Genomic DNA, 25,636 nt, shown 5'->3' with positions numbered 1-25,636 from the left:
ATGAGCATGCGTGGTGCAGTGGCTGGTTGTGTGGTGCTGGTGTGCCTGATGGCACTGCTGGTTGAAACGACAGAGGGACACCTCACGTTCTTCAGCCCGAAGGAGATAAAGGAATTGAAGGTAAGCCGCATGTGTGTACAAGCAGGGCTGAACTAGAGCTGCAGGAGCTATATAATCAACTGTGTTAATGATTTGCTTATTGTCCTAGTAATACTATAAGCACAAAAGTAAACATTCATTGGTTCCAGTTTCTCAGATGTTGGGATAAGCTGTTGAACTTGTTCTTTTGGAAATGAAACATCTGTCATCTTTTGGTGTGCTTCTTATAAAAAAACAAGCAATTTGAGGGTACCATCTTGGGCTTTTGGACATTTTGGATTGGTATTTTCTTTTTTAAAGATTATTCTCTGGGGCATTTTAATGCCTTTTTTATAATGGCAGTGGAAAATTGATGAGAAAGGATGGTGATCCCCAGCCAGGAATTGAAGCATGGCACTTACACCCATGTGGTATTCACAATATAACCAGTCAGTCACCCCAGCTGATATTTTTCACACTTTGAATGCAGCAGTTTGTAAGATTAACCAAAAGTTACTCAACAACAGTAGGATGTAGTGATTAATTTAGACTTGCAATTCTCTCAAAGTTTTGTAGTGTGTGTGTGTTTGTTTGTTTTGAGGGGTAGGTGGAGTGGTTCAGAGTGACAAAGTACACAAAAAAGTCCAAATAAGCATAAGGAGCTGGTAAGACAGTAAGATATAACTTCCCCGCTATAAATGCCTTCAGTTTTCTAACTACAGACAGGGTGGCCCACATGGTATGAGGCACATGTCAAATGTTCTCCTAATATTCGATAAATCTACTGTTCACAATGTACATTCTTCAAAACTCGCATACAGGATTGGCATAAGACAAGCAAAAATAAGAGAATGTCTGGAGAATGTCTCAAATGAATGACCGAGCATTTGTCACTTTGTGTCAGTTGCTGCAGGAGCGAGAAGGTAGAAAGGACATGACGCCTCGATCAGAGGATGGCCAGTCTGAAGAAGTCACCGTCCAACAGGTTCCTCAGATGGAGCGTGGCAGAAATCAAGTGAGCACACATTCACATCACCTTAGTGTCATTTGTACTTTCAACCAGCCAACTGGTAAACAGTTTCGTCAGTCAATTCAAGCAAGATATCACCACCTCTTCTGTGTGTGTCTTTGTCCAGGGTAAAACTGTGGAGATCGCTGTCCGCCTTTCACCTGCACAGCTGGATCATGTTGCTCCAGTGCTCGAAGAGATCGTCCATGAAATAGAGGAGCGTCAGAAAGGTATTTGATTGGTGCAGGACACATTTGTTGATAAAGCTGCATTATGACCTTCCATCTTTTTTATTTATCAATGTTTGTTTGACACATTCTCACAAGTGATACTGCTTTGATTTAAAAACCTCTTCAGTAATCACAATGTTCTCTCACTATCTCTGTCTCTGCAGCTAAATAGGACGCCAAGGACACAGGAGGATTAACACTGTACAAACTCTTCAAAAGGCACTGAATGCTCAATTGTTTTATTGTGTTTTAATGAAATGGACAATAAAAGGATGTGATTGCGTAACTTGGCGCCTCTGTTGTTATTTCTGAGAAAGCACATCGGCTTGTTTGCCACACGGTGTCAGCATTTGTCTCAGAAAACTCATTTTAGTTCACTTATACACACATCTTAATGGACCACGCAGCACTTTCTTGTTGGAGGAAAACTATTTCCGGAATGACAATTACTCTGATCTGGCATCTGTTGTAAGAATTTCTATTTTAGGCGATTAACCACATTTAGCTTGTTAGTCAATGCAAGAAAGAGAGAAGAAGCTTTTCCAGTGTAGTAAATGTTTATTTCTTTATAAAGGACACAGTGCATTAAGTGGTCACAGTCAGGTACCATTTATTGGAAACCTGTGGATTTTAGTCTTTTATAGACTGTGCATGTCAGATGAGGTTACTGCAACTTTCCTATAATTCCTCTTTTTGTTCTACAGACAGCTCTATACACTATAGCAGAAATGCACATGTCAGAAATGCAATAAGAGGGTGGAATTTGACCTTCTGTCTGTTATCCAGCCTCGCCAGATGGCTGCTTCAGAGCTTTGATGTCAGTCTCTCACAGACCTCGAAATCCTTGACGGCGAGGGCGGCATCTCGAGCTAAAGGGGCAGGAAGAACGAGGGAGCAATCGCTGTCAAAATACTTGCCAGTTATCCCCTCTAGTTCTTCTGCTACTGCACAGTAGATCGGGCTGACTGCACCTCCTTCTGAAGACTGAGAGGGAGACAAAGATGGTGGAGAGGAAATGTGTAAGAACAGTCAACAAAAACTACAGATGAATATTTCTGCAGGTGCCAATGTGCAACTGGGAAGTTTGTGGAATGTCTAAACTGATTTGTCCAGTATAACCAGTTTCCTTTCCAGAGACAAATCAGATCCACATCAACACAGAAGGATAACTTTTGGTTTCATCAGTGTATAATTATCTTGTTTCTTGCCCTGCCTGAAATTCTTGTAGCAGTGTTTTCAGATCAAGGCTATTTCTCTAGTGTGTGTATAATGCAAAGAAATTTTAACAACATAAATATACACTTAAATGTGCTGGAATGCTTCTGCAAACCCAGCTGCGTTGATTATGCTGGTCATAATTCTGGCTTGCTTGGGGTAACATAAACACACTGTTGGGTTGCTCATGTTGACTCAAAAAGTTTGTTAGGGGATATTTTGCAGCTGGTTGAGTTACTCTGACCCAGCTGCTGGTTTGTTCATTCCCGCTCATTATTTAACCTCCTAGATCGTTCTCTTGTGGTGTGAGGTCCACACAACTCATGATGGATAGGATTTTATTCTAGATTGCTGTGAATATTTTACCTACATATTTAATAAGTTGTAACAGCATAATCTTAATTATGCTGTTATTATTTCGCAATGAAGACACAAGGTGGGATCAGGGTGATGGCTGCAGTGTTGGTGTTAAGCAAGTTACTAGTTAACCCTCACTATCACGAGTATAATTTTAGGTGATAACGGCTACATCTGCTGCCATGTGTGGCTGTATTGTTCACCTGACTTTAACTGTCCTGCTGCATACTGTTACCTTAATTTTAGATTATGCCAGCAAGTTAGCTAATACTACAAACTATTAGCCCTTGCAATCTCTCGTGGAGTAAAGCTATAAAAGTTTGAGGGCATTACGTTCTTACAAATCTGTAAAATCACTTATTCAGTGGAGCAAGAACTAGCAGCAAATGGAAGTAAGTTAAAACCAGACAATGACAGGTGAATGTGAATCGAAGAACACACTGCTCCATTATGCAGAAGTTCATGTAACTCATGGTGAGCAGGATTTTATTCTAGATAATATGAATACTTTACCTATATTTTGATTAAGTTGTTGCAAAAGCATAATCTTAGGCTAATTTTATTTAAAAACACAATGTGGGATCAGGGTGGTGAGGCGAGGGTTTGTGTCTTTGTTATTCTCTCTGACTAATTAGCTCGCAAGTGTTCACTAGTTGCTCATTAGTTTAACAATCAGTATAACTTTTGGTGATAGCAGCTGTATCTGCTGCTGTTTTGACTTTGGCAATTTAATGTGTGGCTGTATTGTTCACCTAACCTAAACTGTCTCTCTTGTCCTGTTACCTTAACAAGTTTAGGCCATGTTAGTGAGTTAGCTAATGTAATATTAGCTAATTCTACATTAGGTAGTGCAACATTAGCCAGCTGGATAATTTTTCATTCTAGCAGTGCCAGTAATCTGTCGTGGAGTAATGTTATGTGTTGGAATTATAGTGCTTTCACACTCAATTTTAGGGGTCAGTAGATGAGTCTGTAACAAAATTAGAAAAACTGGATTATGTGTAAAAATTCTGTTTGTTGACATTCATCTGACTGCACTCACTGAATATTGTGTTATCATGCTGCAGTAAAAATAACTCAAACATATAAAAATATCCAACGCCGTACAAAGCCAAAAGCAAACCAAAAGGCGTTTACTGGAGCACATATTCCTATTATTGCTTTGAATTTCTAAATGTAGTTCAGCTCAGCGGTGGTTTTACCACAGATGAGCTGTGAAACATGTGGTAATGCTTCATCTTGTTTCTCTGGTTTTACCAATCTGGTTTGCACATCAAGCTTACATTCTGGTGGCCACAGCTAATCACTGGAACTGTTGCAGTTTTAAATCTTACCAAGCATTTTGTTCTGGTTGCCTGTTTCCCTCATTTGAACTCTGATGTTTGAGACTAACCACTACCACTTGTCTGCCTTCCTGCCGGTTGAGTCTCCTGATCTTCTGCAACCTTCTGCTCACCTCAATCCAGTGCACTCATTAGTTTCGCCAGTATTTACAGTATATTGTTTGCCTGCTTTGTAAGAAAGATAAGAGTCATGACATAAAACAACAATCTTTACTGCTGACACAACATTTTAGTGTGTGCTTCCCACATGGCAGGATATTTACAGACACACTAACCCCTACATGTCTAAACTGACTTTTAACCCCTTTACGCCTGAATTTATTTATAATTAAATAAAAACATTTTTTGTGTGTTTTTGCTTTCCATCTGATGCTAAAATAAGTGGAGATAGTTAATGTATCTATTACACATAGAACAGATATATAATAATAATAATAATAATAATAATAATAACAAATATATAATAATTAGGTCCCACTTTGACTGGTCCTGTGAGAAACCAGTCCTTTCTAAAGGTTCCGAGGTACGAAATGAATATGCACAAACCAGCATTGGGGGAATGATTACGCTATCTTGGCTGTTGTCTGAATGAAAGTGATATGATGCGAATTCGTGACAATAAGTGTCAAGGGGCTAATCTAGGTTTGGACCAAATGATAGCTTAATTTTTTTCATCAGCCTTAAATCTGAGGCTGTTTAATCATTTGAAGTTCACTAAGTTCCAAAATAAATTCCATTAGAATTTGGTAAATTTTAACTAGAACACAGACGGAAAGTTAAATCCCTCAGTGGGGTTACTTGGCTTTAATTATAAGTAGATGCCATGGAGCAATTCTTGCTCCTCCAGGTTTGGGAAATAACAGATTAGAGGCTTTTATCTTGGGTTTTGGATTTCTTAAGAAGCCCAGCTTGTCTCACTAACCCTTCTCAGCATGAATTCTATCAATGTGATGGATGACTTCGTAAAAATTCACAATAATAATTCTGTCCAAACAGTTCCTCAGCTTACTCTGTAAACCCAGCGAGATGGTATCGAGGCCACTACTATGAGAACCAAGCTAAGCTGATGACACAACAGTAAGGGTAGTCAGTGCTTCTGCAATGCAAGATTGTGCTTACCTTAAAAAAGAAAAACCCAACAAGATTAAAAATACAACGGACCCACAGCGGATAATGTCTCATCACTTCTGTCATGACAACACCAGGGTGGACTGAGTTTGCAGTGACACCTACAAGTACATAAAGACAGAAAGATACATATCACAATCGGGGAAAACAGAGAGAGATTTAAGAGCGGGAATATGATGATGACCAGAAGGTGCATTATTGAAGTTGAGGTGTTCTGCTGCATATCTATCAATCAATCGTCTTTTATTTGAACTTCATCTACAATATTATAAAGACAAATAAACAGAAGACGGAGACAGACTAACAAAAAAACCTAGATAAAAATTGGAGTTGTTTACATAGCTAATTAATGGATTAACAATACAACTATTTAGAATAATAATAATATAGAAGTAAGATAACATAAAATTACCTAAACCTAAATTGTTGAAGGATAAAATTGAGGCAAATTTTAGATTTGTTTTGTCATTATATGCCAGTTTGTAGGTGCACAGTAAGTAAAACTGGATTTCCAAATCTCAGTAAAACATCTGGTACCTGAAATGTGGTCCAGTTGTTTGGGTCTGCATTAACAAGACAGCAGCGAAACAAAGAAGGAAACGGTAAGGACCTGTACAGCTCACAATGATGACTATTGTAATTATACTATGTATTATAATATGTATAAAAATAAGCTGTTTCCAAAGCCTTTTGTGGCTTCAGACAAAGACCACAAACTAGAAGATGACAAAAATCTGGAGTTGTGGAGTTTTTATCCATTTTCTTTGAGCCATTTCATTTGTGAGTCTGAGAATGGTAATCAAGTACAATGATAAACTAGAATTTTTCCTTTTACGTTTTCTTCTCAGAACAGAACACGAGACATTTCTTTTGCTGTCTACGTTGCTGGTAGCAAATCAATACTATAACGAGAATCATAATGCTGTTGATATTAGCCTACCTGTGTCCTTTAGCCTGTTGGCTAGCTCGTTGGTGCAGATGATATTGTGCAGCTTAGTATGGTTGTAGACTTCATCCATGAAATAAGTGAGGTCCTCGCCACGGAAGTGAGAAAAGTCCACTTTACCCCTCTTATGGTTGACGGAGCTGACGGTCACAATACGGGCTGGAGCTGAACGCTTTATCAGGTCTGGGATGAAACAGAAACATGTAGAGAGAGGAGAGGATAAGAGATTAGACAGAATGAGAGGTTTTAGAAAGTCATGATAATGTCAGACAGATGTAACCATCATGTCATGTACATGCGTATAGACCTGCTGGAATAAAGCTTACCCAGCAGCAGGTTGGTGAGCAGAAATGGTCCTAGATGGTTGGTGGCAAAAGAAGCCTCCAACCCATCTTTGGTTATCTGCCTCGGTAAACCTGATAATAGAATTCATAAAATAAGATAAACTTTATTGATCCCACAGTGGGGAAAGTTTACCATTATGGCAGTTCAAAAAATATAAGGGCAGTATAAGAATATATTTAAAACACAGTGCAGAAATTGCAGAGAAGATTCTATACAAAAGATGAAAATTTCAAGAACACTACATACAAAAGGATGAGGTTGTAACAAAGTATTGCACATAAGTAGGTAGATGGTGTAATGAACATGTAGGAAGAAAAAAAGAATAAAAAAGTGTGGCAGTAAATGATGTAGACCAGTGAAGTTACAATGCGGCATTGTACAGTCTGACTGATGTAGGGATGAAGGACCTGCGGAAACGCTCCTTCTTACACTGAGTGTAAATGTGACCTGCAGTTACATTTCATAAATCCAAAAACGTACAACTGTGCACATAAATGAGCACAAAACTAACAGAATTTCTGCTTTACAGCTATGCCCCCTCACTGTAATTACAACACAATCCAACCCAGCCTTACACAACCTCTCTCTGTCACACCTCACAGTTGTTTTTGTCATTTAGAAGCACATTGACATGTTCAGTCCCTGAAAACATTACCTAACTTTGTAATTCATCAACTTACAGAGCAGTAGCCTCCTCAGTCTGTGAACATGTAAATATTTCATCTGTTGCTCTGCAGCGAGCTGCCCAAGTCGACCAAACAAAGCTGTTGGTGTGCTTATATACTTATCCAGTTAACAGCATGTGTTGGTATGCCAGTCTTTCCACCGTGAAGACAACACCATAGGTTCACATCTGACATAGCTTCCAGATGTGTGACAGATGGAAAATTATGAACAGAATGCTCTCTTCACAGGGCTTCTGTTTTTAATTATTTCGTCATTCTTACATTCATTGATTTTTTTTTTTTAGCTTGTGAGGGGGTTTAATTCGTCTTCAGAAAAGTCCTGAAAATCCTGCTGGTGTGTAATTCAAGTATATGGTCTCTGGGTTTTTAAATTGTGTTAAACATTTTTGGCTCCAAAAATACAAAGGTGCCCAGTAGAGCAGATTCCATTCTGGCTTAAATCACCTGATACGCCTGCATTGTTGACGAGGATGTGGAGAGCTTTCTCTTCCTCTAGAATCCTCTTTGCAAATGCTCTGACAGAATCCAGAGAGGAGAGGTCAACCAGACGCAGATGAACATCAGAGTTTCCTGTTTTCTCTCTGATTTCGTTAAGTGCTTCGGTGCCCCGGGCCTCACTCCGACAGGCAAGGATCACACGGGCCCCACGGCGGGCAAAGTCCAGGGCAATAAACTTCCCAATGCCTGGCAGAGTGGAAGAGAATGAAAGTTAGTTTTCTACTTTATCAATCAATCAACATGTGACTTTTTGTAAAGACAACAATACAGCTGCACTTTACATGCATTTTTTTGCAGTTCATCAAAATGAAACTTAAAAACAGCAGAACCTTTTTTTGTCTCTATATCCTAAGGCATGTAGTACTGAGGTGCAATTGGAGAAGCCTGTTGTTCTTGAGAACCATAAATTACTCAAAGAATGTGGAAAACAGTTTCAGATGTTGCAGAGGGTAGGGTTGGTTACCATATAGACCATATTCCTGTGTGTCTGCATATCCGTTTGTCTTCACTGTCTGATAAAACCATGTACAGTGCAGTGGGACCACCACAGAGGAAATTGTGATCTTAAACTGAACTTTTCACTGTGGAATTTGCACGTAGCAGCTCAAACAGACTTGATACACAGAAATTTGATATATTAATACAACACTATGGATGAGTGCTGGTCAAGCTGGGTGAGCTTCTATTCCTGAAAAATGTGCAAGCAATTTGTCCAGGTTAAATGTGGGTCAGACTTCCAGCACAGCAAAAATGAGTAAGATGATTGTATTTCTGTACAAACACCGGGTCCTCTGATCTCACTTAGTGGGCAAAAGTGAACTGATGTTATCGTTAGAAAATAAATGATGTGTACTGGACTTATGCAACGCCATGATGGTATTGGTAAACAGAATCTGTGGTTGCATTTTAATCTGAAAGGATTAAAATCCAGACTCGAGAGAAAAACTGCTTTCAGATTCTCTCACACAGCTCTGTGCGAAGCTTGGTCTGTTTGTGTACATAAAGTCAGGTTTATGTTGAAGTATCTGCTGGATTATTTGTGTTATGTCAGTTTGAAACTTTAAAATCCTGCACAGCAACTTTAATAAGAGTTCAATACATGACGATAAAGGACAGCTGTAATATGTTGGTCGTCTGACGAAACAGAATCACCTTTGAGGAAGTAGATGAACTAAAGAAATCGAGCACAAAAGAAACAAAACGTTTTTTAAAGACAGGAAAATGGATCTTTACAGTAAACCTTCCGTAAGTGGGATTAGTTCAGGTTGAACTGAATCCACCCTTATGCAATGTCTGTCTGAACAAGTTTGAGTAAGTAAGGAATTGTTAAATTTTTATTCAGTCTTTTCATGAGAAGGCAATTTTCTTTAATTAAATAAACTGGGAAATTAAATCACAGAAATTTATATTAACAGCTGAGCTGATGTGAATTCAGAATGAAGAGCTCTAAGAGGAAAGTCTTCAGCATACTATTTAACATTTCAGTATTTGAATGATCGTTATTCAGGCTGTACGAAGCCTGAGTTCCTCTCTGGTATGTGCCCTCAGAACTTTCTAAACAGTTCTAGGATTGTTTGGTAAGAATGTGTGTTTTTACCAAAACAACAGGAAAGCAGGAAAATATGGGGTGCTGATAAGAGTAGGAAATTAAGCCCTAATGTGGAAAATATCATAAGTAAAATTGTCTGTTAAAATCTTTCTCAGCGTAAATTTGACTAATGCTTCTTATAATTGTACTAGACTGTCATGTTATTCCTGCAGTTAACTGCAAAATTTTGTAGAATTTTGAGGGTAAAATATGTTAAAATGGGTGATTTTTTTTCTCCTATGCAATGAGAGCGAGTCCAAGAGAGTCAAGGCCAGGTTAGAGTGGCACAAATGTGTTCAGGGCAACTAGTCAGAGGACCAAAATGCAGGGCAACCGGTCAGGCAGGCAGGATGTGAGTGAAAATAGCTATCATTTTTCTGTAGAAGAAGCTGATGAGAATCATTCTTAGTTAAGATGACTAAGCCAACCCATAATAATCCTCTTGGTATGTATTTAATGAGTAAAATCCTGTTTGTCATGAATGACTAAAATAGTAAGCACTGTGACACAGGTCTCATCTTCAACACAAGGCCTCACAATTCAGGACATCATTATCATCGCTTCAATGCACATTTCATTTGATCTAGTGACTCCTACGTCAAATGATCACAAACCATCAGACACAGTCACTCACCCACAACAGTTTTCTTCTTGTTTATAGTTAAACTTTACAAGTGGTACTACAGTCAGTGGTTTGTTTTTTGTTTTTTTTTACATTGTCCCACCAGGGCTCTTGTTTTTAACCCTTAAGTGCCACTACTGGGCCAAATCTGGATCTGTTGTACAACCATTTTTCAAAGACTACCAGGTGTGACACATTTGCCAAAGAGGCTGCCTGGCACTGAAATGACGAATTTGTTGTGCTTCACGTCTGTTACATCAAACTTCAGTGTCGCTGACTCATTGTTATTAGGCTATTATTTACTCTCTAATTCAATGTTTTGACTAGACAGAAGTAGAAAAAACAACAACTTTTTCTGACCTGGTGATAAGGATAAGGAGACTGACCCCTCCCAAGTCATCTCTTATCCACAGAGCACAAGGTTGTTTAGTTTGACCTCACTGTTTTGCAGCTGCTAAGGATTAAAAAACAAACAAACATAAAAGATAATTCAGGCTCAGTTGTACTCTCAGTGGAGTTACTGGATCATGGGACACTGGAAAGCCCAGTTAACAGTGATGCATTATTCGGGACACAGATGAAGATGGCTTGTGGTTTGGTTTGGTCTGATATGTCCCCAAAAACAAATCCTAGAAGACCTCACAGTTCACAAATAATCCACTTCCACGGTGCCTTTTTACTTGTATTAAACATTTTTCGTATAAATCATTGTTATTCATATTTAGCTTTGTCTGATATTTTGGTGCCTCCACTCTTTGCTGCTCTTACAGATTTAGTAAAAATGTAGTAAAAGTGTTCAGGAGAGTCCAGCTACATCTTTTTAAAGTGATGGGACCAGCTGACATAAAGATACGTAACTCCACGGTAAACATGAAGTAGCCTAACATATAGCATGAATGACTTATTATGAGAGAGGACCCAACGAATTCCATCCATGACAAAGTGCCTTCTGTTTCTCTGTTTACTTGCATGCATTACATGCCTTTTGAAGCTGAAACATCCACACATGTTGGCTGCTTTCCCTTCATTTTGCGCTTCGTCCCAGACCACCAGGAGAAATTACACTCGTGTGCGCACTAAGCCTGACCTCCTAAGTGCAACAAATATGGGAGGTATTACTGTAAGAGCATGCTTTGAAAAATATCTTCACTGGTGAATAGTATGTGGTTATGCGCTAAGCATACACAAAATATGACCCTGAACTTTGGAAATGGATAACAATCACTAACAGTGTTTGGACTATCACTGACATGTGAAAAGACCCAAGCAAGAACACAGCTAAGAATATGCATTTTACTGTTGCAACACCAATAACCTTGCAGATCTGTGTTATAATATATCTTAAGAATCTATTCTACCAACCTGTATTGGCTCCAGTCACTATAGCAGTCTTCCCTGTCAGCCGCACCTCGCAGGTTCGCGGATTCCAGCGTGCGTAATTTCGCTGTAGGCGCACAAACACCGTCAGCAGTGCCGTAGAAATGGCCCAGACAGGGTGGCAAAACATATCCAAGTAGTCCATTTTCCTGCCAGAACTGTCCGTTGCAATTAAACCAAAGGCTCAGGACTGCAGGAGCAGCTCTCCACCATGCGCCTCGCAGGTTGCGGCTCCGGGTAGGAGGTGTGCCTTAAAGCGTTACAGCCTGAGCAGCAGTCAACTTGCTGCTGGGACATTTATTGAGGCAGAATTGTAGGTGGCAGTGAGCCGTGGGGCTGTGCCCTCTGCCAGTTGCATGATGTTTAAAGAAATAGGCCAAAGTTCTTTTCGTGAAACCATCTGGGTTTGATATTATCAGTGCTTGCTCAACTTTGAAAGTGACTGAAAGCAGAAACAGTCACCAATTAAAGGGGCGTTTTTTCGTCAGCAGGCAAGATACAGTGGGGCCAATATTGGGCAACTTAAAAATGTCCAAGTTCACCCATTTAAAAGGACAAGAGAGGTTTGTAATTGTCATCATAGGAACACATCAAGCGTGAGAGACAGAATTAAAAAAAAACTCCAGGAAATCACATTGTATGATTTTTAAACAATTTATTTGTGAAAATGGGTGGCCAATAAATATTGGGCAGCCAGCAAAAATTACTTTTAATACTTATTAATGTAGCCTTGGTTGGCAATGACAGCGGTCAAATGGTTCCTGTAGTTCTTGACCAGGTCTACACACACTTTAGTTGGTATTTTGGCCCACTCCTCTGCACAGATCTTCTCCAGAGCTGTGATGTTTGAGGGCTGTCGCTTGGCAACACGGAGTTTCAACTCCCTCCACAGGTTTTCGATTGGGTTGAGGTCTTGAGACTGGCTAGGCCAGGCCCGGACTGGCAATCGGGAGAGGCGGGACTTTGCCCGGTGGCCTGCCTCCTTATTGGCCTGCCTGGACAGGCCAGCCACGGACTGACAGGCCAATGAAAAAAAGTTGATCGGCTTTTTGGCAGACAGGCCAGAGACAGTGAGGCTGAATCCCAAACCGCCCCCTACACACTCCCCCTCCACCATCGAGTGTCACTCCAAAAGAAGTCACACTCACAGCTGTGGAGGGCACCTATTATTGAAGGGGGAGGGTGTAAATACGATCGTCAGGAATGGGACGCCCTGTCGCCTCACCGGAAAACGGAAGACGTCATCGCCATGGTAACACAAAGACGCCTACTGTGCATGGCTGTAGCGCTGTGGCACAGGTTGCAACTAACAAGGATCGCTGCTGCTTCCAGAAGACGAAAGCATCCCACTTTTTTCACTCAATTTTTTCCCAATCCTATTATCTGGCATTTCAAATCCAACAAATGACTACAAAAAAAGAAGCTTCGTTTAGACACCATGAATGGAAAGAAAGAACTTTACCAAAAAGTTCTTTAAGGAAACATTTTTAAAATATCTCTTTGTGGACTCACCTGGTTCTGTTTTGCTAAAATGATGATGTTTAATCCTGAAATAGTTTCTTGCAAATTCTGGTTCCAATTAGCACCTTTTTTTCTGGTAACCAGTGAGGGACTTTTTAAAGTTAGGCTTCTGTTACAGATGTTTTCTTTAATGCATTCTGCTGTTTTTCTTAGTTTGACTGTCTTGTGTTTGTTTTTACCCCAGAACAAATAAAGGATATCAATAAATCAGTCGGTCAAAAATCTTTACTGTGTCCCACTTCACTGGAAACAAGCATAGCAATGTTCACAATGCTGAGAATAAGCAGAACAGGCAGGGTTTGGTTTCCAAGTGAAGGCAGAAATGCTTTGCAGGAAATGCTTTGTGTTTGCAGGATCAGAAGTGTAAAAATGCTTTGTTCTGTGCAGGAGGGTTTTCGAGAAACACAAGCAGACACTTTTATCAACACAAAGAGTCAACAGCCATGTCAGGGGTCCTGTGAACTTATGTAGGCAAGCAAATGTGCTCACATTGACAAGACTAACAAGCGGTTCTTAGACAGGTACAATGTTTATTTACCACGTTAACATGCTAATATTTGCTAATCACAGCAAAGCATACAGATGAAGCTGATCAGAATATCATTACTTTGCAAGAATTGGAAAAATTTTTTGTGATGCTGCTGCTGGATGAAAGAGCGAGGGATCTCTGAAGGGGTTGCAATTAATCCTGCAGGGAACATGAACATGTGTTAAAAGACCTAATGCCAACCCATAGAAAAAGTTGTTGTGACATGTTTTTGCAAGGTGCAGACGTTAACCTCTGGGTGGCACCAGAGGAAAAGTTATCAGAGTAAATAAAACCAATGTCATTAGGCTTTCACATTTTCATTAGTCACATGGTTGAACGTGCTATTTACATTATTGACCTATTTTCACCAACAACAGCATCTTGCATTTGAAATGTGAGAATTTCTTTCTGGGTATTCTTTAGCTTTTATAGTCACCATAATGTATGCAATCTGTGTATGACTTTGGAGCCATCCTTTTAATCAATACGGTCCGTTGTTTTTCTCACCATCTTGTGACAGTGTTGCAGTAGTAAAAATGCTGCACGACATGCACAAAACAACCTTATATAGTCTTATAAACTGAAAAGGCCACAGTTACGCAATGTCTACACAATATGAGTTTGGCAGCTAGAACTTTACATGTAAATGTGCAACTTTACAGAAGCACATTTGTCTTTCTGAACAGAGTATTGATATTGTAAAGTCTGTCCATCTTGCATTCTATCTATCTATCTATTTATCTATCTATCTACAGCCATGGACATAAGCTTGGACACAACATGACTTATGTCTGTTTTGATGTCTATTACAGAACATAACTAATATTTTTTGACAGCACCAGCTTAATTAGTCAACAAATCAACAAGGGATATAATATTATCAATAAATTCCAACAATTGGAACAACTTTGTTCCCAAAACATAATATTAGAAGAAAATAACAAAAAAAATGCAGTACTTTCATAACCGAATTTGGTGAGAATAACAAAATCACACCAAACTCTTTTGATGTTTTTTTTAAATATAAAACTTAATATAGCTCTCAGGAGTTGTGTATTATCACCCAAACACTTCAGTATTTTGTGGTATTTTCTATGATTCACAAGCATCATGGTACTTGTGTCCAAACTTATGGCCATGGCTGTATCTATCTCTCTCTCTCCAGCTGAGCCTCTCATTGAGAAAGTTTTTTCTCATGATGTAATATTTCTACTTAAAGGACCCGCTTCACAGACATGTTTGATACAACAGGCTGATTTTTTAAAAAACCTTTTACCTCATTGGCTGAGCACACTCAGCATAATGTAAAGCTATTGGAGGATGTGTTGGACTGTATGAGCCTGGGCATATCTGGGAGGAGGGGTGGCAGAGTCCAGGCTATATATTGGTCAAATCTCAATGAGTATATAAAAGAGAGACACTTACGCACTCACAAAGAGAAAGTTTGTGGAGAAAAACACAAGTTTGAGGAGAGGAAGGAAATCAGTCAGCACTGGGTTTGTTTGTGGACTGCATGTGACATGGGAGAAACCTCATAAATTTTGCACAGGAGTCTGAACTTGACTGGACTTCATTTTTGTCGATTAAAAAAAAACAGCCTGTACCAAAACAAAGGGAAGAAGGAGAAGGAGCAGAAGAAGAAGACGAAATGAAGGACTTGGCGCAGTCAGTAGAACTGGGGGTCTCTCAGCGGAGGGGAGTTTATGTAACTCGACCCAAAGTTTGGGTAAAGAATGAACTTGTTCGTGTGGGACTTGCTGAAACTCTTTGCACATATGTCATGATGGTAAGAAAACATTCATTACAAAAGACAACTACAGTGCTCTGTGCTTTCACAGAACTTACAGTAATCACTTACAAACTGTCTCTTAAATCCATCATTCTGGTGACAACTTCACTTTTCATTGATGAGCTCTTCTGTCTGTGTTGAACGTTAATGCCTGTTTATCTCTAACAACCATACCCCATTAATTATTAATGTGTTGCTCTTTATCCCGATAACCTTCCCCCAAAATACACACACAGACACACACCCAAACAAGCACTTTTCAGAGTCACATGGCGGGGGTCGTGAATGGGGATTGGTGGGTGTCTGTGGGTGAACCAGGAAATCTAGTGTTACTCGAGGAATGGTCAGACTGTGAGCCACATGGAGAGGGTTGCAAAAGTCACATGTTGTCTGTCAGCTGTTACAATAAACCCTTTACTTAGCAGCCTGACGAATATGCACACACCCACACACATGCAATGACGAGATAGTCAACATAGCGTGTAGATAAGCACGTGTGCACACACACACACACAGTGATATTGTACCTTACATTAAGATTGCTATGCTTGTTATTAGAAAACCAGATTCACTTTTGACCTAAATGCTTATGACTGGTTGAGGAAGAGTCACACATTTCCTGTTTCCGGAGGGAATGGCTGATTTTTCAGTGTCAGCTTTCTATGTTCTCCTTGGACAAGCGAGAAAGTGCTTGAGATAAATTTCTCTTATATGCATAAACAACACCCTGGTTAATTTCTTTTTAAACAAACCACCACTTCTCCACTTAGAGTATGAATTTCTCACAATGACCTGACATAACCCAGATTGTTACTGTCCTATTTAAATATCTGGATAATTTCCCTTTTAATTTCCTTGTCTGTAAAACCTTGTCTGTGATTGTGCTTGTAAATTCTGTGTCCTCTTTGTGTCCAGACGTTTGGTCTGGGGTCTGTGGCTCAGGTAGTGACCGGACAGGGAGCGTTCGGACAGTACTTCAGCATCAATGTGGGCTTTGGACTCGGTGTTGCTATGGGTTTTCATGTTGGAGGGAAGGTCTCAGGTATTAGAGCTGATCTTTTTAAATATTGTACAGGGCTTCCTGATTGTTGTTGAGCTGACATATTTCCTATGCTTTTTTTTTTTTTGTCAGGAGCTCATATGAATGGAGCAGTGTCATTCACAATGTGTGTGTTTGGCCGCCTTGCATGGAAAATGTTGCCCCTGTACATTTTTGCACAACTATTGGGGTCATTTCTGGCAGCAGGAACAATTTATGGGATCTACTATGGTGAGGATACGCCACTGTACAAAGTCAGATGGACTGAGCACTGAATGCCTGGTATTGCTGTATCTTTATTTGCAGTCATACATGTGTGCTTTGTCAATATTGTTTTCATCTGCAGAGGCCATTCATGATTACTGTGACGGAAACCTTACTGTAACTGGTGCAAAGGCCACAGCTGGTATCTTTGCCACCTATCCTGCACCATACCTCTCCTTGATGGCTGGATTTGCTGACCAGGTAGCCATGAAACTGGATTTAAGGATTACAGCTACAAATCACCATCATCTGACACATTCTCTGTTAACCCTTTTTCTTTGTTGTAGTGTTTTACACATGGTTATCTTGTCTCTACATTGGTGTCTGTGCTGTGTGTGTCAGGTGTTTGGCACAGCGATGCTGCTGCTGTGCCTCATGGCTCTATCTGACCAGAAGAACAAACCGGCCGCAGCGGGCAGTGAGCCTGCTGCAGTCGGTCTCCTGGTGGTGCTCATTGGCATTTCTCTGGGCAGCAACAGTGGCTACGCTATCAACCCCACCAGAGACATTGCACCCAGGATCTTTACTGCCATAGCAGGCTGGGGAACTGATGTGTTCAGGTAAGCAGGACGGATTTATTGTTTTTTTTTTTTCTGTCAAACGTCCCGTGTTGCGACATGTCACTTCAACTATGAGTCAGCCAAAGGCAAAAAAATCTGTTCATTATTGAATATAATGAAAACTTTGTTTTTTGACCTATCCCTCTCTCTCTTTTTTTGTCTTTATATGTGTAGAGCTGGAAATGGGTGGTGGTGGGTGCCTCTGGTTGCTACCCCCATTGGAGGAGTACTGGGAGCAGGAATATACAAAGTCTTCGTGGAACTGCACCACCCACCCCACTCTGAACAGGCTGAGGGGTCAGCAGAGGAGTCTATCCCTCTGGAGAAAAACCAAAACATCAGTGTTAATGTATGTGTATGACATCCCCAACTATGCAAACAACTAAGTGAATGTGTAGCCGTGCGGACATTTGTACGCAGTTAAAACATTCCACGTCGACAAAGGGTTAAAAAGATCAAAACTATTTGCTTGTAGATGGGGAGTGAAGCACGCCTACAAAAAGGGAGACTGACTGAAATAAGGGTTTGTTTTCAAATTTGCACACACATTAATGTCATCAGATTTAGTTACTCTACTAGAAGCAGTGCAATTGTCAGATTTTTAATATACATAAATTATATTAGACATTTTGACGAGTCATACTGAGGTTTGTGTCTCTTTGTTCCTTTTCGTTTAAGTTTAGAAGAAAAAGGATTAAACAAAGCTTAAGCTATTTTATAAATGAAGGATGAACAGAAATACAGTAACTAGCTTATATTTTGTGTTTTTAATATTGAGGCAATAGCAACTGATGCGACCTTGGAGGACACCATGAATATCATTCATTATAACAATCAACAAGGGACCACTTATATGGTCGTAGAAACCTCAGAGTATGTAAAGAGAAGAAAACAGTGTTAATACATTGCATTAAAAACAAACAAACATGTATCTATGTGTAAGTTAAATAGAAACAATAGGAGCTGGCTTCTCACAGCTTGAAAGGGCAACAGCTCAGTTAAAGATAATGCACATATTTGTTCTTCCACCAAGCCAGTGCACAGCAGCCAAAAGACAAAAAGTGTATATGTGTCTTCTCCAGAATACTTAGTCCTACGTGTTGTATTGGGTCTGTTGACCGTTATTTTTCTGGCATCAAGAGCCGTAAATGGATGAAGATAAATCAAAAAAGCTGGCTATAACTTTCTCATATTAGTTCATAAATATGGAAAAATCAGAGTGGCTGTTGTTATCATTATACAGGGCAGTGTTCCTAAACTCCAATGCAGCTTTTCATCTTTGTAAAGTTAACATCAGAGAATCAATGGCCAGTGATAACACTGATTACTAAAGCCTAACTTCATGGTTTATTGCCAGTCCTTGACATTGTAACATTTCATGCTAAAGTCTGCACACACACTTCAGCGATGTAAGGTTCAATACCGAAGCTCAGAGTTCATACAGCTGTTCAAACTGACGTTTGGTATTGCAGCCTGAACAATTTTAGTGAGTCATATGATCAGTTTCTATTTGTAGAATCACATTATGACTTCATTTCCAGTTTCAAAATGTCGCCACTACCTTTCAGCTGTACAGGCTGAACCTACAGTATTACTTTCAATTACTAACGCTTTAACGTAAAGAAACGTGTTGCTGAGTAATTTACAAACTTTCTTAGGAATTTTCCACATTTTATGTATATATATATATTATTGTTGTATAATGCAACAGAAAATGAGCAATAAATAAAGTGCAGTGATAACTGCAGTTATGAATAGACAGTGTCCTTGATAGCAACAGTGGTACAATTTGACACGTCAGTATTATATGTTCTATGACAGCAGCACATGACTATATTTCTTGAAATGACTGCTTAAAATTACTTTTTACCACGTACTGTTACCAGTGAACACGAAATAAATTAGTGAGTACTGTATTTGGTGCTGATGCAATTAGCTGGTGATTGAAAGACTAATTTGTCCATCATGCTCAACATTCCCTCTATCAGATAAATACCACCTTAGCCATGTGTTGAGCCAGCAAAACCCCTTGTTAAGCATCTCTTTAGACATGCAGTTTAGTTTTTGGACAACATGCTCTCGCATTGTATAGAGCTTCTAACACACTGATTCCAGTCAATGAAGGAATTGCAGGCTGCTCTTTGAAGCCATGTTGATCGTACAAATAACAACGAGGCTGACTGAAATGTCTTTCTTCGATTTGAACCTTCTCACCGCTTCGTTCCGCTGTGTCTTCCTGTGTTGCCTTGGCCCTTGGCCGTACCCCCTGAGCCACACTGTGTTGACTGCTTCTTCTTGGGGGCTGGTGCCTTTGATTTGCCTTTGAAGGCCTTTGTGGGATCCAGCTTGTTGACATAGGAATCTCCAGCAGGATCTCCAAGGCTGAGTTCACAGCTGAAGGTCAGCGGCTGGTAGAGGGATGCCCACTGCTGCAGAGGGAACCAGAATATTGACAATTTGAAATAAATTCTTTAGTTATGTGGACAAAAAAACAAGTGCATTACAAAGTGCATATAGCAGAGGTACACTACAGAGAAAATTTTTAAAATACATTGTTCTTCCTTTGCTTAATTTTTCAGCAATGCAGTTTTCATGCTCAGGAAATTGTGGCATTTAATACATGCGAGTAAAGAGACTTTCAGAGAGTGATAATGGCAAGATACCCATCGTATTTCAGTTGGGGTAAAACACTTTGTTACTTTGTGAAATTGTCTTAAAACTCAGATTTATGTCATTGTATTATAATATTAAATCAGCCAAAATTGTAGTGTACTATAAAGGGATTATTCTGAATAAATTTTATTTTGTATCACTATAATGGTTCCAAGTGTTGTTAATATCACTACTGAATATTACAGATGACAAATGCAACATATGGTTTTAAAAAAAGACTGATTAGACATTCAGCCATTTGCTACCTTGGCCTGGGGACTTGGACCATATGGGGTGAAGGCATACTGCCACTCAGGCAGACCCAAGTGGGTTATCATCAGTCGGTAGTAGGAGGTAAAGGTTGCTGTCAGAAAATGCCAGCACAGTGAGCGGTCTAGGAACCAGATTTCACTCTGCTGGGCCACCACACCTGAAAAATAGCAAAATCAACATCTAAATGACGCAACTCATACTTTAAAACGTGGAGATAATATATTAATTCTTCAAAACTTTTCAAAGTTAAATTTTTTGCTTAGGGAATACCGAAAGGGCACAATATGTGAATACAAAGCAGAACACCTGGAGTGCAGTTTTTGTAGACCAGGCACACTTTGCCAGTCCCTCCACAGGAATCCAGCTCGAAGATGCGGCTCCGAGAATCAAAATGAGGTGCAGCGGGCGCATGCTCCAAACCTGACAGATAGCATTAATGAATCTTGAGTAAATATTTACTGTCCAATCAACAGTTCATTCATTAGCCTGTTTTCTGCACAAGTGAGCACACATAAACAGACATAATTGATCTTGACATGCTGTAATTGTTGAGTTAAGCCCACATGAGGCTCTGACAGGTGAATTTTTACCTCTTTCTGTGCTGCTCTCCTCCCAGTCCAGGTCAGCCAGTGAGGGTGCATTGGGAAGGGAGAAAAATGACACTGGTTGGAGGAGTGGGCACAGCCTGGCGACACTGTTAACCATCATACATCCTAAAGGAACGCACTCATCTGAAGAAAAGAGACACGCAGGATTATACTAAAGAGCACAAAAATGAGCATTTAACAGTTATCACTTTATGTTAGCAGTTTCATTTGAATGAATGTGGACTTCTGTGAGATTTTTATTTACCACCTACTATCTAGTTTAACGCTCCAGGTTAGTGTAAATCCATCAGTTGTCAGATAGAAATCTCGCAGATCCTCTGGCAAAATGCATGTGTTTTTCTGAGGAATAAATGAATTAGTTTCATAAATGAGACAACAGTGTACTGCCAGACCAAAAAAAAAAAAAGAGACATCTGTAAGGCTGATTTTAGCACCTGTTCCCATGACAGCAGGCTCCTCTTCTCTGCAGGCTCCCTCTCTGCGAAACGCACATCGACGACACCAGGCATATTCTCTGAAACAATAAGCACAACCTAATGAAATTTAACACAGCTGGTACTCATGAAAACATAATTTATGTTTGGCTAGCTAACCTGCGCGTTAGCTGCTAGTTTCAATGCAAATGTCGTAAAACACACCAAGTAATCGAGTAATGCCAAGTGTGAGTCTCTCGGCAACACCTTTAAACGACAAGCTCTCTTTCGTCTCCTCCATTTTTACGTTTGGAATCACAAATTTGTACAAAACACCAAATACATCATCTGCAGATATCTGCAGAGCATCGTTCAGTCGATCACTTCACAACAGACGCACAGGAAGCGAAGTGCAGGTGGACGTAGTAGTGACACATGTTTGAGCCAATAGAATGTCAGATTTCTACGAACAACCAATTAACTCTTCAGATGCAAGAATAAGGCGGGACTACAATTCCCTGGCAACGCTTGGCTCTCTGGGAGTGGTGGCGGTTGATTCAACATGGCGGCAGAAGCGAGAAGAAGTGGCAGTTCGGGAATATTTTGGATGAATGACGGTAAACTTCTCTTAATGAACTACATTAACTTCAGTGACGTGCTCTCGTCTGTATAAATCCCATAGAAAGAAGTAACGCTTTTGGAAAGAGTCTCCGGAAAGTTGTTGTCTCTGAGGAAGTGGGACTGCCTTTTAGCTAACTACCTTTTTAGCAGCTACTGTGCTGAATAAAGATTACTCAATGAACTACGGCTTTCAAGTTACATTAAGGTTAGATGTTTTATATAGAAACTTATATTGCGCTAGTATTGCACTATCATTGTCAGACAAATGTGTTAGGTATTCTAATGCTACTCACATCAACACAACTTAAAGACTATAATCAGTAAGCAAGCTCTTTCATTTCTTGCTAACGTAAGTTTTTTTTCGGTAATTAAGGCACGTGCTTTACCAGCTGTAGGTACATTTGATTGGACATTGACTTAAGTACTTGTCTTCTCTTTGTCTTCTTCCCAGATGAAGAGCAGCCTTTGGTGTTTGTTCCTGGTGAGTTTCGGTGCTACTATTTACGCAGTTTCAAAACACCTGAATTTATTTATTTGTTCTCACATATCTCATGTCCAGTTGCATCCTCTTCTTGTGTTTTATCACAAACTGTCTCAGGAGTGGATGAAGTGATGAAGACGCGGACCCCTTTCAATTTGGGATATGGCAGCGCCTGTACATCCTATAAAAGAGGCTCCAAAATGCAAATAAAGGGTGCTTTTGACAGTAAAAATCAGGCCACACAAAAGAGAGGGGGCAAAAAGCAGGCTCCCTTACAAAGTGACCTTCCTGGTGTGTCAGCCCGCCACACTGCTGCCGTGACCACTGAGCAGATGCTTTTCTCGCCTTCCAGTACATTTCCCCCCACATCACAGGTAAACGGATGTTTTGTGTGTAGGCTATTTTTGTCTTCCTCACATGAAAGACATGTTTGAATCTATGGTTTAGTACAGTATCTAGATACTGACAGTATGTTACTCCTAACAAATCTATATGCTTGTTAACTATTCTTCGTGCAGGTAATCAGTGAGACCAGCAGACCTATGAGCGAGGTGTGTTTGAAAGATCTCTGTCCGGAAGATAAGCGCCGAATTGCAAACCTCATTGAAGAACTTGCTAGGTATTAAACAGAATATGACACTGAACTCTGAGATGGTGATGCTGTTATTATGTTGTAATGAATAGACAAATTTAAAGCACCATGGAGTTAGTTAAATTTTTGACTCTTGCTCTTTAAATGCATTAAATATACTTTCCTTTTATCTTTTCAATTATTTCTTGTCGGACAGAGTGAGCGAGGAGAGAGAGGAGTCAGTGCAACGCCTGAAAGATGAACAGGGGAACTTTGGACGAAAAATCCAGCAGCTGGAGCAGCAGAACCTGATCATAGCACAGGAGAGGGAGAGTATCCTTTCAAAAATAAATACAAACATGCTGCAGTGAGACAGATTGATGTTTTTTGCATTAATTAATTTGAGGTGATTTGTTGAAGTTGCCATGTTTTGATGAAATGGTGAGGGTTGTTATTGTGCTCTGTGGGATTATAGTTTGAGCAGTGAGGGAATGTAGTTTTGTTGATGTGTTTTAAAATCACTTTGTCTTTCAGTAATTGTCAGAAAACTTACTTTGTTTCAGCGTGCTTAGTGTGCTTCTTGGTGTTTTGATTGCTGTTTCAAGACTGTAGTGTCTTAACATTATAAGCCTTTTACCAAATCTTGTACCATGAAGCAAGTAATGGCTTCATAATTCCAAGGTATGATAGTTAGAACAGAGTTTCTATGATGAGAAACACTAAACTGGAATCATGGTTTTAAAATCTAAGTGTGAGCATGGCTTTTTATTGCCATTATTTGATTCTGTAAAGGAATTCATGGTAAAAAAAAATGCATTTAATCAAAAGAAAACGATATTGAGTTATTTCACTTATTAGCAAGTTTAGAACTTTTTTTTAAAATTAATTTTTCTTGCCTTTGGTTAGAATTGAATTTTGTTGTCAGCACTTTGTGTATGGACGTGAAAGTACTTACATTACTGACTAAACTACATGGTTCCATTGCTGCTTGTGCTGTTCAAAAAGTATGTCTGCAGGGGGCAGTGTTGTCTTAGGTAAGGCCATTCACAGCCTTTGGGCAAGACCCTTCAATCTGATACAAAAGGCAGAGAAATAGAGCAGATGCATTTAAATTATTTGATGCCTGCTGCAGTTGTCTTTTGCAAGTGCTTGTAGCTTATCCGCTGTTGTGTACAGAATCAATTTCATGGTTGGAGCTGTAGCCCAAACCATCTAATTCATCTTATCAGTAAAAGATGAATTTTGATATCTACTGAGAAGATTAAGGCGTTTTCTTTTTCCATGTGTTTTTTGTAACCCTTCCTGACTTTCATATGTTAAGTACAGAGTAATCCTCAGTTCCTCCTTCTGAAAATGAGATGAGTTGGATCATCAGCTGATTTTTGATGATCTGACATTGCGTTAGTGCTAGATTTATAATGCTACAACACAATCACCTACTGTCTTCATAACAGTTCTGCTCAGGTCAGTGCTGAGCATGGCCAGCAGTCAATTTAGGTTAAAAACACTGCGAAATATGAAGAGTAATTGACCCGGCTGGTAAATTGCACGATTGGCAACGGCGGCGGGGAAAATTAGGAAAGCACAACTCAATTAAAGGCACTTTGGCTTGGAGACTTGGCATTTACACCAAACTTCTAAACTCCATTAAAAAGGTATTTGAGAGGAAAAAGTGTTCGGGTCTAAGCACCTCAGGGGGGATAACGTAGTCTTTTAAAGTGTGTGCAAGAGTCATGAAGGCTCTTCTCAGGCAGAAGGTTCCGGCACTTCTTGGAAAGGTTAAGGAGACACCAAAGGCAAACACACTGAATGAGAGTCTTGTCAAGTCTAATTCCATTATGCCTCAGCTTATCTTATCTAACCAACATTCAGGGTTGTCAGAGGCGCAAAGAATGTAGGGCTATACCTTAGCCCCAAGCCACATAGGATGAGAGCGAAAAGCACCCTTGATATTTGGGATGTTCACCTGACATTTGGAACTGACTGGCACACAGGACTGAATTTCTGTTTGAGATAAGAAGGACGCTTTTCGTACTTCAAGGCATGCTGGCATGGGCAGAAGTCAAGGGAGTGTTACTAACGTGGTATACTGTTCTACATGCTGTATCCAGAACAAAGCACAGCAGGTGCTGCAGCTAATGCCACTTACTGAGTTGAAACAACTGGACAGAATCCTGAGGCCATGGAGAGAGGGGCATAACAGCCCTGTTACATGCCATTGAAAAATGTTAATGTTGTGATAGAGGAATAGCAGGGCAAAATCCATTTTTACCCTTCTCAGTTTCAGATCTATGACATTTACAGTGTAGAAATCTGGTTCTATCCAGAGTGCTGTTTCTGATAAGTGTACATCAGAAGCTTGCTTTTGTGAATTACAAGTTAGTCTTTGTCATGGCCAACATATTGTGGGTGTTGATCGTATCTGATCTTAGTATGTCTTACCTTGTACACTTGTGATGGCTATAGAGATGTAAACTATGCGCTAGCTACTAAACGGACAATGCAGTGTTTTGACATTTGAACTGAGAGCTTTTTTGTGAGCGCTTCTTTTTGCAGTGCCAAAAATGAGTAAGTCTGTATCTAAGATGTTTTAGAAAAATATGATCACACTAAGCTGCTGTTGAGACTGTAGGGTTGCATGCTGCTTAATTGAGTATAATTGAATTAAACAGGACCAACTGTGGGGTTATCATGAAATACTAATGCATAATACAGTTTTTTGTTTTAAACAGTCAAATTAGATTGAACTGTTTATCACATTCCTATAAATTATACAGATTTTTGTATTTGTGGATTGTGGGCTTCTCCAAACTTGGTAGATGTGCAAGTTGCAGTTTTCATAGACACAACATAGTTTGGATGCATGTCATGTCTAATGATTTCGAAAGATCCA

General features: G+C 39.7%; 4 protein-coding genes across 6 annotated transcripts in view; 2 read left to right on the top strand and 2 right to left on the bottom strand.

Moving 5' to 3' along the window:
• Positions 1 to 1,855: 1,855 nt before the first annotated feature.
• Positions 1,856 to 11,769, bottom strand: zgc:64106 (uncharacterized protein LOC393348 homolog). The gene is made up of 6 exons (XM_022200691.2): positions 11,408 to 11,769; positions 7,782 to 8,021; positions 6,633 to 6,722; positions 6,301 to 6,489; positions 5,352 to 5,461; positions 1,856 to 2,301 (listed from the first exon to the last, which is right to left on the bottom strand). Exons 1-6 carry the CDS (start codon positions 11,565 to 11,567, stop codon positions 2,122 to 2,124), a joined length of 969 nt encoding a protein of 322 aa, XP_022056383.1. The 5' UTR covers positions 11,568 to 11,769; the 3' UTR covers positions 1,856 to 2,121.
• Positions 11,770 to 14,885: 3,116 nt separating this feature from the next.
• Positions 14,886 to 17,754, top strand: aqp7 (aquaporin 7). Its single transcript, XM_022200659.2, has 6 exons — positions 14,886 to 15,258; positions 16,177 to 16,303; positions 16,394 to 16,531; positions 16,647 to 16,765; positions 16,907 to 17,124; positions 17,299 to 17,754. The coding sequence occupies exons 1-6, from the start codon at positions 15,121 to 15,123 to the stop codon at positions 17,483 to 17,485; spliced, it is 927 nt and encodes a 308-aa protein (XP_022056351.1). The 5' UTR covers positions 14,886 to 15,120; the 3' UTR covers positions 17,486 to 17,754.
• Positions 17,755 to 17,872: 118 nt separating this feature from the next.
• On the bottom strand, positions 17,873 to 21,492 carry tpgs2 (tubulin polyglutamylase complex subunit 2). 2 transcript variants are annotated; one of them, XM_022200670.2, is made up of 7 exons: positions 21,296 to 21,492; positions 21,092 to 21,171; positions 20,909 to 20,996; positions 20,640 to 20,780; positions 20,356 to 20,469; positions 20,043 to 20,206; positions 17,873 to 19,553 (listed from the first exon to the last, which is right to left on the bottom strand). In XM_022200670.2, the coding sequence occupies exons 1-7, from the start codon at positions 21,369 to 21,371 to the stop codon at positions 19,335 to 19,337; spliced, it is 882 nt and encodes a 293-aa protein (XP_022056362.1). In that variant the 5' UTR covers positions 21,372 to 21,492; the 3' UTR covers positions 17,873 to 19,334. The 2 variants fall into 2 exon arrangements, with proteins under 2 accessions (XP_022056362.1, XP_022056369.1); XM_022200677.2 differs by having other exon boundaries at positions 21,251 to 21,364.
• A 91-nt stretch (positions 21,493 to 21,583) lies between these two features.
• The window catches only part of kiaa1328 (KIAA1328 ortholog), a 124,630-nt gene continuing 120,577 nt past the window's right edge, over positions 21,584 to 25,636 (top strand). For both annotated transcript variants that reach the window (XM_051948777.1, XM_022200650.2), the window contains exons 1-5: positions 21,584 to 21,687; positions 22,143 to 22,172; positions 22,290 to 22,546; positions 22,691 to 22,791; positions 22,961 to 23,076. In XM_051948777.1, coding sequence (XP_051804737.1) covers positions 21,633 to 21,687; positions 22,143 to 22,172; positions 22,290 to 22,546; positions 22,691 to 22,791; positions 22,961 to 23,076 — 559 coding nt within the window. In that variant the 5' untranslated portion in view covers positions 21,584 to 21,632. The remainder of the gene's footprint in view (positions 21,688 to 22,142; positions 22,173 to 22,289; positions 22,547 to 22,690; positions 22,792 to 22,960; positions 23,077 to 25,636) is intronic.

Source organism: Acanthochromis polyacanthus, chromosome 5 (assembly GCF_021347895.1).
Source record: "Acanthochromis polyacanthus isolate Apoly-LR-REF ecotype Palm Island chromosome 5, KAUST_Apoly_ChrSc, whole genome shotgun sequence".
Lineage (NCBI taxonomy): Eukaryota > Metazoa > Chordata > Actinopteri > Pomacentridae > Acanthochromis > Acanthochromis polyacanthus.
Note: the sequence above shows the minus strand (reverse complement) of the source record. Positions and strands in the feature narration are given on the sequence as shown.